Below are 12817 nucleotides of genomic sequence, written 5' to 3'. Positions count from 1 at the left end.
TTTGATCAGCACATGGATACTACAAAGACTGCTTATGCCCTCTCCAATAGCAGTTGATTAAGCAACTCAAACTGCTTACACAAGAGCTTGGCATCTAAGCTCCAGTTCATCCAGCAAATGAAGCCTAGAAAATTATCCACCACCTCCTAAAATGGATTCCTATAGTGTACTGAATTTGCCTCCAGACTCTACCAACTGTAGACTAGATTCTGACCAACTCAGATATCTAGTTCAAATGTTGACACTGAAATTATATTCACCATAAATCAGAACGAGACGAATCCAAACCCTGCAAGGCTCAGAGTAGATTTTGATGGAGTGAGGCTCCTGGGCAATCTAAACAAAGTCATGCTGGCATTACAGCTGCTTATTGCAGCTGACACATTTAGTAGAGTATAGACTTTCTTAGGGTCAGATTGGAATTCAAACATGAACTGGTAGCCTTGTTTTTTTCATACTATATAGCCAGGTTTCTCCTTTAGGTACCTCTCCCTGAGACTATGACAGTTTTTATTACTTTCAATTGAATTGCTTTTATGTCTCCAAAAACTATCTATGGACCCTGCCTCCAGCCTGCCATCTCTGCTACCATATCTCACCTCCAGCAAACAGACCACAGGAGTCTGTGGAAAAAAACAATTAAAAGAAGGACCCCTCCTTATTTCCCATTTGTCTGAATGTGAAAAGGATGAGTCCAAACCTTCACAGAGCAAGGACTGTAAGTCCAGATCTTTCTTTATCTAAGAAAGATCCATTCTGTGGATCACTTATTTAATATAAGTTGATTTCTGGGTAAGCACAGCAATTACACTGTTGCTTGTCTGATTATGATTGCATAATGATTTGTCAATTAAAGCTCAGTACATTGAGAGATTAATTAACAGGAAATTCTGGTTGTTAAGTTTCCATTAAAATTTTGTGGTTTTTTTTGTTTGTACCTTGTTTTGCCTTGCTATCCTTCCTCCCATCTCATATAACATGTTGATGTATATGGCCTAATTTAAATAGTATAGGAATAACAGAATTTTTCCAGAAGTATTTAAATCTTGCCAGATTTAAATCTTTGCCAGAAGTATTTAAAAGTATTGGAAATGAAAGTACAAAAATACTTAATCAATAATTGAGCCCCAAATATTCCTTTTTCACATACTTGGGCACTTGATAAAAAGAGATTACTTGTTTCTGTTCCAATTTCATTAAAAGCTAGCAAGCTGAAATATCTGGCTTCAAGACTAAATTAGTCTCTTGCTGTTTTATCCAAGTACGAAACAAGATAACAGAGTTGGTCAGTTACAGAACTCTTATTTTAATTTGTACTTCTGGGAAGGTTCTTCAGCTAATTGGAAATGTACTTTATGTACTGATTTTTCAGAATACAGCACATATTTCATTTTCAAATATTTTAAGACCACCCTCCTGTTACCTACAGGTTGGTACTATGATTTGACTTCTATGTGACTTGAAGCTTTTAGGTGGTGTTTTACATTCCTGTTCTTTATCTAAGCATTTGGAATATCAATGTTTAGGAGGCAGATTCAAGTAACAGATTTAGCACTACATTTCAGGTGTTTGAATGCAGATATTTGCACATGGATGGAGCATGAACTGTTAGTGGGAACCATGGAAATCTGGACTTAGAGCCAGCTGAATCTAAGGGTGTGATTTAAATGCCTATACTGAGGAGTCTAAAGCCATTTGAGATGTGATAGGCTGAAGAAGAGCAGAAGAGAACACTGCTTCAGTAATCAAAGCTGAAGCACTAGATGGTGAACACAGGACACAAGGATGTAAGAGGCCAGAACAGCAGCCCAAGTGCTAACCAGGATCTTCCACAGCAGCTCAAGAAGCAGCTGATTGTTATGTTTAGACATCTGAATAGTCTTTAAATATTCATTTGAGAAAACAGAAGTATTCAAGAGATGAATACTGTTCAGGCTTCACTGACAGCACTGATTGGATAGCAGTTGACTGTGGGCTTAATTCAGTTACTGACACATGGGCATCCAGTGCCATTTCAATATCTTATGGTATCCTGTATGGCCTTCAGCTGGGGTTAGAAAGATAGTCAAACCAGATATTTCTTCTTCATAGCAACTTAAAAATAATGAATAAAGAGATCAGACTATTGTACATGGCTTTGCAGATACCTTCTAGAAGGTTTTATTTACTTCCCAATCAAGTGTTCTCCTTTTTTTAAACTACATGACCATATTTGTTTCTCCACTAATCTCAGGTTTGCTGTTTTCTAGATTTTCACTCACACTTGCTTATTTCCATAAACCCTCTTCTATGGCTCCATTACTGCTTTCAAGAGTGCTACCATTGACCACAAATACTAAGCTCAAGCATTGTCAATGTAAATCAAACTTCTTTTCATGATGGGATTTGTGGTTTTGTTAGTTTATTTTCTTTTTCTCCCAAAAAAGATCTTATTGGCTCGTGTTCAGTCTGAGATCAACAACAACCCCCATATTTCTAGACAAAGAACCCTGGCACAGCCTGGCATTCTCTATCCTCAATTTGGATAGGAATAATTAGTTACACAGATGCTGTATTTTGAACTTGTCCATACTGAATTTTATATTTTTCCAGACACATTTTGCTAATTTGTCAAGATAAATTTTACCTTCCATTCTATAGTTCAACAGGCATGCAGTTCCTCCTGCATTCTTGCAGCTCCACCCAGATTTCTGTCATTATCAATTGGGGTTTTCCCATGCTACCATTTCTTCTCTGTAGTAACTATGGGAACAGATTTTTCCCTTTGCCCAAGTTACACAAGATTATTCAGCACAGTTTCTCTCAAAGGATAGGAGAAATAACTGATCCAAAAGCTGTTTATGGCATGACTCTGAAGTCTTCTTTTAGTTTCATTCAATCAAAGAACACTACAACTGAAATCTCTGAAATGTTCACTGAGATATTGCACTCAAAGAACTAATATCTCCCCCTGAGACTTCAATAACCTCAAAGCCAAAAACATGCCTTATTTTCCAAAAAAATGTAGAAACTGGCCCTAATTACTAGAACTGTAAGAAACTCTTGAGAAGAAACTTGAAAAGTGCTGCTGACTTTATATATCAGATCTAGCATGCTTTAGATTTAGATTTAAACATGTGGTTTTGAGAAACAAATGTGATGTTTCTCTGCATGAAAATACTTGTCATAAAATGTCATAATTAATCAAGCATTTTTATAATGCCCTGTATCAAAGCAATAGTAAATTCAGTATTGTGCCTTCATCAGTGAAAAAAATGAAATGTTTCAGAAAATGGTACAAGAAACATTGTGTTCTCTGTGATTCCCTAATGCCAAGCTGTCCTAAACCCTGAAACATGAGACTTTTTTTATTCCTTTCACTAGTTTTGTTTTTTTTTTTTAAAGAAAGAACCATTATTATTCTGAACATTTGGCCAGTCACAGAAATATGTGCTCCTAGTTTAAGTCTCTCCTGTATTGTCACCTCTCTCTTTGGATTTCTTGTTTGCCTGATTCTTACAAATCTCTCCTCTCTACATTACTAAGTCATGCATTTAGTGAAATATTTCATACTGAACTAAAAGGTGGCCTTGGACTGTCATAAAAGTTCTCTGTATTCTCTTTGTTGTCTAATAGAGCCTTCCTACAAAGGCATATCCAGTCCTGCAGGGGTGCAGGTAAGCCCTGGCTGCCAAAGGTGACACCAGCTGCAGGACAGGATATAGGATTAGAGCAACTGATGGAGCAACTGATTCTCTATAGAAAAAAAATCTTCCATTCACAATGGGAAACAAGAACATCAGCAGCTGGCAAACCCCCTCATAATAATTTCCAGTAATATTTACATTTTGTTCTGCAATGCAACTTGTGTTTCTGTGTACTTTGAAACAGATGCTGTGTCCAAAGAGTGGGGGAAGCAATGCTCACAAACATGATGGAGCTGTGCTTTATTTGTTCTGGTGTGCTGAGACAGATGGAACAGCACACTCCTGTGGTCTGAACAGCACTGGAAACCTGAAGGCCCCCAAGAACGAGCCAAATAATGGCCCCACATGTGCTGATGGCTTTCTGTGCTGCTTTGGTTTTGCCACATCTATTCCTGTTTTGGTATCTAACATCAAATATGTAAATCAACCTTGTACTTTGTAATCATCCAGTGCTGTGAGTTACTACTAACTTTCATTCCACCTTCAAGGAAACAAGCAGGGATTTAATTTTAGCACTTAACAATGACAACAAATGCATTGGATGGCTATGTATAATGTCCATTAGTGCAAATCAAGAGACAAAAGGCATTAAATTCACTATATAACAACAAAACAAACGTGCATTGAAAAGTTGCAGGGAGGTGTTTATAAAATTGGTGGCTTTTCACCTAGCATGCCAAAACACATTTATGTATGATCAGTAACCCTATAGGCCCCACTTAAACTCATGATTCAGAGGTGAATGACATAATATTTATTTAGATCATAGATATATAAGTGTCTAGTTAAGTATCACATACATGCAAGAAAAAGAAAACTAAACAAGGAGACAAAGAATCACAAAATTTGGGTTGAAAGGGACCTTAAAGACTACATAGTTACAACCCCACTATCATAGGCAGGGACACTTTTGACTAGACCAGCTCCTCAAAGCCAACCTCCATCCATCGTTACAATAAAGAATTTCTTCCCATATCTGATCTAAATATACCCTCTTTCAGTATGAAAAGTATTCAGTATTTTATTTTCCCTTGTGCTGTCACTACACTTTTTTGTAAAATTCCCTCCCTAGCTCTCTTGTTGGTCCCATTAAACACTGGAAGGCTGCTAGAAGATTCTCTTTTCCAGGCTTAACCCCAGCTCTCAGCCTGTTTTCACTGGAGAGGGGCTCCAGTCCCTGACCATCTTTGTGGCCCTCCTACAGACTTGTTCCAACAGGTCCATGTCCCTCTTGTGTTGGAGGTCCCAGAGCTGAATGCAGGTCTGGAATTTTCATGGGCTCCTACCTCCATGCTTTGTCAAGCAATTTCTTTACCAAACATGCAACACAGGCTACATATCATGACTGGTAATAATAGCTAATTATTATTAATAAAACAGTAATTTTCATGCACAAGAAAATTAAACACTAAATGGGCAAATGGCAATACTTGCCTGTGGCAAAGACAACATTCTTTGACACCAGTCTGTATTCCACAATAGAGAACTGAGGAAGTTCAATCCTCTCCACACCAGTGACTGCATTATCTCCACCTCTCCAGTAGAACTCTATGTCATCAGTTGTGTAGCCATCTGCAGGCAAAGCAAGAAAGTCAGCAATAACAGCAGATTCAAACATGCAGCTTGACATTTGAGACAACAAAAAGAACTGGAACAGCTGGAGAGCTGTATGGTGTTTTGCCTGTGGGAAGGTCTCCCAAATTGCTACACCATTACAGTCTGCCTGGGAATTTTAGGCAAAATACTCACTTTCTTTTTATTTTATCTTTTATCACTCATATATTATTCACTAATGGTCACAGTGAGAAGGAAACATTATCCAAGATTTAGGATATCAAATGTATTTAACACTGAAACCAAATGTATATTTACACTGATAATCATCAGAAAAATGTTGATTATTTTCTCTGAAAACACAGAAACATAACTAGGACAAACCTTTTCCACTCACAGTAAACTCTGAGTTGCATCACTTCCACTAGCTTCCACTAGTGGAGGACTGCAGCAGAATATGGAATATATACTAGTATTTTCTGTATAAGAAATTTCCAGCCAGTAGCAGAAATGGACCAGGTACTTCTGAAGTGCAAATATACATCTGAATATTGCAATCCTAGGACATGACTAGGTGAAAAAGAGAATATTGTTCTTTTTAAACACAATTTCAAATCATAAATAGGGTCAATCTGAATTCCCAGGGTAGGTCCTGCACCAAGATGATCCACACATAATAAAGCATACTGAAAGAAAATTGTATCACAGTGTTTGCTCTCTTGAAAATAAATCTAATAAAAATACAAATATTCATCTCTCATGTTGAGAAGATAAGCATCCAGTCACTACCTCTGCCAAGTCAGGCAGGAATACCAAATTATTTCATTCTGTTCCAACCTAATTTTCTAGGATCATTCATCTATCTGGAAATGGATGACTCCTTATATCTTTTAATAATTCAAATAAACAGACCAAAAAAAAATCCAAATGGTGATAATTACATGATTCAAATAGTGTTGATACACGCACGTGTAAATATTGCAGTTTTATAGAACAGAAAACAAAACAAAACACCTAGATCCAAATTAGATTTCACATGCATTTGCTGAGGTACATACAGCTTTCTATTTCCAGAGTACAGTTCTGTTCATCTAATGGGTATCTTCTCAAGTCCATCATACATGCTGCAGTGGTTGTGATTCTGAAATACAAGCATCAAACAGTTTTACCAAACAGCCAGTAATCCAGGTTTTGGGGGATGGGGCTGTTTATCTTCCAAAGTGAAGACCCTCTGAAGAACAGCTTAAAATAACTGAGAATCTGGTCTGTATTTTTATACTGAACAGCAGCCTAAAAGAGCAGCAGCTACACTGACTTTCAGTGGAACAACTGTGAATTACCCTTATGCAACCAGCCCCTTTGGGGACCAATGGACCTATCCTCAATGCAAATATTACATGAGCATTTGCTGAGATTAAAAGATATGACTTTATAACAGAAACCATGAAGTGAAAATAGTCTGCTACAAATGTCAAAATGATTATGGCTGCATGAATAACTGATTTCTTGGTTTTGTGGCAGGTCTAGAAAAAAACCCTGAAATGTTAGAAAAAAAATTTAAGTCCAGCAAAATGCTTTGTTTTAAATTTTACTTCCCTGGTATTCAAATTCAAAGAGGATTTTGTTATGAAGCTTCACATTGAATTTTAAGTTTTCTCCTCAAATAACAATACACTTTTGCTACTATGTCTATTTAACCATTTAGCACCCTAAGGATGGTTTTGTAAAACACTTCACTAGTGATGCATCAGCATTATTCATCAGCCTCCTGTATATCAGGAGAGCCAACAATAATAATCATGTGGAACCAGAACGACTGTCTTAACAGCTTCACACAGCACTGTCACTTTATTTTGTAACTAATGGATTTATATATTCACACTAACTTTAGACAGATATAACCATATGCTCATAATTAATCTGCAGCATATTTTGATGTTTTTCTGAATCATAGCCTTCACCAAGGGTACGTACATTATTATGCATCATTGTTTTTATAATGGCTTCATATAAATTTCACATTTAAATTATCTTCGGAATCTGACTAGCTCTATTCCTTACTGATCCTCTTTTGATATAAACAAGACATGGACCTTGCACACGCTTTGTTCCCAAACAAATAATACTCTAGTGATAATTTATGCTAATAAATACAAGATGGGAAAATGCCTTAAATGTACTTCTAAAAGCTGTAACACTCAATGTTAATTTTTTTTTTCCATGTGTTTTCTCTGAAGTTCTTTCTTTTACTCACTAACCTATTCAAATTACAGTCTTCTAATCTGGTAAACTACTTTAAAGTTCCTGGCCAATGTTTCAAGAGAAAAAAGTAGTTAGGTGCCTTTATTCCCATTTTTCACAGTAAAAAAAAACAAAACATGTTTTTATTATGAATGTTCTACCTAATCTCAATGAAAAGGAAGGAAAGAATATTTATCCTCAGTATATGGGATCATTTTAGATTAGTAACTACATAATATCTAAAGAAAGGGATTACGATCATTATGGGTATCTCACAGGACAACAGAGGCCACCCTTCCCTGACTGAGGGGCTGCTTTTGCAAGAAAATATTGTAATTTCTTTGCACAGGGAGAGACAATTGTATGAGCCCAAAGGCAGTGAATGAGGAAGGAGAGGAAAAAGCTCAAGGATCTATTACTCAGCACATCTTCTAACTTGTGTCCCCACCAGCAGCTAAGGAAGGCACACACCTGATCTCTGTGCTCTCCAGCCCTGCCTGGAGCATGGTCATGCTTTTGTCACTGCTGACTCCTCTGACTGTCCTCTGAACACTCTCATGCTAGTCCCACAGGGTTTCAGCTACTAAGGACTGTATCACAAGAGGATACCTAGGTCAGCCTTCCTCCAAGCTACATCTGGGAATTGCTCTGGTTCCTCTCTTAACACAAATTCCAGTGGGCTGGAGCAGTGTACAAACAGCTCCTCAGTTTCTCTGCAGTTTAGGGAAACATCTTCTCAGCAACCAACACTTGCAAATGCCCTTCTGGAACCTCAGGCAGGGTGCTAAGACATGGGGATATTAACTATGGAGATGATTAGTCATCTGGGTTGTTCAGCCTGGAGAAGTGAAGGTTCCAGGGGGATCTTATAGCAGCTTTCCACTACCAAAAGACAGGGTACAATAGAGCTGGAGTTGGACTTTTTAGAAGGATGTGTAGTGGTAGGATAAGGAGGAATGGCTTTAAACTGAAAGGTGGTAGATTTAGACCAGATTTTAGGATGAAATTTTGACTTTGAGGATGGTGAGGAACTGGAAAAAGTTGCCCAGAGAAGTTCTGGATCCTGCATACCTGTAAGTGTTGAAGGCAAGCCTGGACAGGGCTTCGAGCAACCTAATTTAATCAAAGGTTGGTTGATTTTTAAGGTCCTTTCCAACCCAAAGCTTCCTATGATTCTTTGAATATCTCCTCAATACGATGACTAAGAGCAGCTCTAGCTAAGCATATAAAACTAGGATTAGCATATGGTCTTAGAGGAGAAAACCTATTCTTAAATCTGTGATTATTGATAAACAAGCAATGATAACCTTAACAAAGCCATACTGATTGTGCAATGAAAGGATCTTGCTCCTGAGTCAAATAATAACTGTGTTCAAAGTAAAACAAGTAGGCATGCTTGGAAATTGTTGATATGAAGGTTTTCTCCCATGCTTTGGGAGATTCGCCTACACTAACCTAGGTCTCATGTGGGATCCTGCAGCAGAATCCACATGAGCTGAGTTGATACAAAAGGGAATGTGCTAGCAGACTCTTAACTATTATGTTGTATAACTAGCTTTAAATGCCAGCCATACAGAACACAAATGATTAATTTTACAACATTGTAAAAAATTATACAGCTGGCAAACTTATATTCAACTTAATAATTGTGTTATGACTTTTAAGGAATGTATTTTGATTTTGGTCTGTTCACATACTCTAGTGGTTTTGTGTCACAAGTTCCAGTACCAGAAATTACACATTCATGCTCAAGAAACTTTTTTATACTACAGAAAAATGGATGTTTTTAATTTAATAAATAGTCACTAGAAAAAGAATATACAGCTAGAAATAGACAGAAACAAATTTACCTCAGTTTTTCAAAGTAAGTTTAGTACTCAGAGGTCCCTCCTGAATGAACATTCAAACAACCAAATTCAGCTTGCACAAATGCCCACCAAAAGCAAATATGAATGGCTCAGGCTTGTGCATGATCCCAAGAAGAGTAGGCTTACTTTTTCTGGGATGGGATGGTGCCTGACACAAGTCAACAAGGTTTCAAGAACTTATCATCACAGTAGTGACAAAGAAATGATTATGAGCCAGACAAAGATGAAGTGGGACACAGACACATACATTTTGGGTGAAAGCAACACACAAGTAAAATATTTTTAATTGTTTATAATTTCCTACTTTGGTTTTATTTCCTCTGGATATAGATTTTCTTATCCTTCTCTGGTACTATATTCCTGGGCTCATTGCCTTTGATAATACTGTATAGATAATATTGTATAGGAACCCCATCTGTGATGGGCTGTGAGGTGCTGTATGCATAACTGAGAGAAGGATCTTTTATGTCCCCAAAATTTTACAGTATGAATCAGAACAACATACTTCATATGTGGCTAGGTCACAGTCCTGACAGCTCACTTTCTTGATACAGAAACACATTCAGCCAAAAAGAATAGAAGTAAGCGTGGTTGCCTTGTCTGACTGATCACAAGTAAACTTTTCACCCTGCAAACATTCATCATGTTTCATAAATGGGTAATAATGATCTGAACCTTTTCAGATAAAATACTTATATTCCTCCACTCCAGTTACTTTTAACCTTGTACTGCCTAAAAACAAGAGGTTTATGCATGAGAAATACTCAAGCAGTCAGACTCTATTATTGATCCCCAGACTACAGTAATTTCCTCCTTAGTCTTTTATTTAAAAAAGCTGTTTAATCATCATTTTCCTTGTAGACTGCTTTGAAGAGGACAGAACAAATTCAGTGTGTTGCCCAAAGAAAAAAACTACCCAGATATGGGCTGAACTTCAAAAAGCTACTGTTCCATTCCCCCAGTATCACAGACTTCTACTGCAGTAGCAAAGTGCTTTCTGTAAAGTAGAGAGGAACCTTGGACGACTGAAGGTCAAGTCTTTCAAAATTGTGATAAATCCTACATTGTTCAGAAGAGAACACATATCCAGTGTGGCCTTGGGATCACTTTCAATTATATATGTATTGAGGAACTGCTTTGCTCTGTGGATGTTCTGTAATTGGCTGCAACCCTCCAAAATTTCACCTATTATTCTGAGTGACCCTGTGCTTTGTGGCACATAAAAACACCAAGTTCTGGCCTCAACCCACACAGTCCCTGGACTGCAGCTTGAGCCCATTGCCACTGGGATGCTCTGAACCCATTACAGAGGAAGTAGGGTAGTAATGGAACAACACAAAGCACAGGTCTTTAAATCAGCAGAGGTAAGGCTCAGATATTTTCTTCCTTTTGATCACAATGTCCAATATTTTGCCACAATTTAATTTAAGACAGTCATTCTTCACTGTGTAATGTAGCTGCTTCATATCATGGATATCTCACCCTGGATATTACATGCTTGCAGAGAAAAGAAGTGTGCTACACATGAGGCACTGGTGAAAACCCTGCTAAGCAAATCCATTTATGTGAAATGCATCTGCTGTGGACACTTGAATTTTGCAGAAGAGGAAGCCAGCTTATTCAAATACACTACTCTATGACAGATAATCCTCACCTGAATGGGTCCAAATGTTTTTAAAGCGTGACAAAGATTTCTACACATTACTAGGATCACAAGATTTCTAATCTCCTTTGCTTTATTACATTGCTTGTGGGCATATTTCTTGACATGAAAGAAAAAAAATATATCTCAGATAATTTTTTCTTACATTTAAGCACTTGTGGAAAGAATCCTAAACCTGTAGAGTTCCATACTGGGTCAATACCTTGCAAAACAAAAGCCTCCTTTTGCTAAAACAATTAATTACAGAGAAAACATTCTAAACTTCAAGTTTCATATTGGGCTGAGTCTATTTTGTCTAGAAAGATTCTTTCAGTTCTCCACACATGACATGTAATAGGAGTTAAAAAGGTGAGGGCCAAGAACCGAATCAAGTAAAAAGCTCAACCATTGAGAAAAAAGAAAAGCAGGTAAAATATTGATACTGGATATATAACCCATCTGCACCACTTTTCTGATCTAATTTGTTTTTATATAGGGACTTTTTATCCTTCACTACCTACGTGTACCAATCTGGAGTATTATCTCCACTTAGATATATACAAAAAACTTCCAACTATGGAAATGGAGCTTTCAATGGTAAAGACTTGTTTTGCTGACTTAAACCACGGGAGCAAATGAAGTAACCTGTTCAAAGAAAGCAATAATTTGATACTACTGGGTTTTCCATAAGGATTTTTACTGGTGTAGTTAAGTTTATTAAGGAAAGGACACTTTAGCATTTCTAACCACAAAAGCTATGGCAGAAAAGAAAGAAAAGAAAGAAAAGAAAGAAAACACAAACCTGAAAAAGGTAGAAAGTAAGAGAATGTAAGGTCACTTTGTACCTCTGGTTTGAAATGTAACAATTACAGTGCTGATTCCTGCTGGAAGAAATCACTGAAAGTACCAGGTCATGATCTTAGCTGTGGCTGACTCCCCCCAGCCAGGGCTACTTCTGGCTTTGTTTTTTTAAGTAGCCTGTGAACAAATCAAGAAACAACATAAGCACCCACATTCAATCTTGCTGCTTGTATTTTGGACAGGATTTTCAGGTTTACAATTAATATGTGCCTTTCTCTTTCCTACAGCCAGTGGGCTTTCCAGATATGGTGACTGTACAGAAACAGATAAAACCTGACTGAAGGCGCTGCTGGCAAAATCAAGAAACATCGAGTGTGTCATTTGTTTTCTACTGGCATCTCTTGGAGTTACAGGGAAGGTTACACAACAAGCCCACCAATGTTTGCAATAACCTTGCACCAGCAGCACACAAGAGTGGGGAAAGCCTCGCAGTGGCAGCACAGACCTGAGGCCGTAGAGCACCGTTCCGTCCGGGTGAAGGCGGATCATGCGGTTCTTCACCGTCACGCCGTGCACAAAGGACTTCTTGTCGTTCAGGAAGTACGTGTCAGGCACCCAGAGCTGGTCTGCCACTCGGTTATCCAGAGTGAGGTTCAGAGGTATGCCAGCATAAGCCAGCCTCTTATCTCTCCAGTACTGCTGAAAGTACATAGTCAAAGTGTAATCCTGGGGAAAAAAAAAGAGTACAACAGTCAATCGTACTTTGTGTCACTGGGAAAACAATCTCCCTGTACATAGCTTATTCTGCTGTTGGTTAAATTTAAATTTCATATTTTAAAATGTTTAATAAAAAATTAATTTTTGTATCACTTAGTATCATTCAAGTTATCACTCTGGACTAAGGGGGCATTCCAACTCTTAAGAAATTCAGCAGGCATCAGTCTCTGCTTTTCTTTCATGTTGTTCCTCTGACAACCGCCCAAAATTATCATATTTGTGGAATGATAAATGACACAATGGGTAAA

At 37.7% G+C, this 12817-nt stretch overlaps 1 protein-coding gene across 2 annotated transcripts in view; it reads right to left on the bottom strand.

Moving 5' to 3' along the window:
• GABRB3 (gamma-aminobutyric acid type A receptor subunit beta3) overlaps positions 1-12817 on the bottom strand; it is a 196313-nt gene that overhangs the window by 23698 nt on the left and 159798 nt on the right. For both annotated transcript variants that reach the window (XM_056498754.1, XM_056498763.1), the window contains 3 exons: positions 12298-12518; positions 6299-6381; positions 5121-5258 (listed from right to left, as the gene is read on the bottom strand). In XM_056498754.1, the coding sequence (XP_056354729.1) occupies positions 5121-5258; positions 6299-6381; positions 12298-12518 (442 nt within the window). The remainder of the gene's footprint in view (positions 1-5120; positions 5259-6298; positions 6382-12297; positions 12519-12817) is intronic.

The sequence above is a fragment of the Oenanthe melanoleuca genome, chromosome 1 (genome assembly GCF_029582105.1).
Source record: "Oenanthe melanoleuca isolate GR-GAL-2019-014 chromosome 1, OMel1.0, whole genome shotgun sequence".
Classification (NCBI taxonomy): Eukaryota; Metazoa; Chordata; class Aves; order Passeriformes; family Muscicapidae; genus Oenanthe; species Oenanthe melanoleuca.
This window is presented reverse-complemented; position numbering and strand designations above follow the sequence as displayed.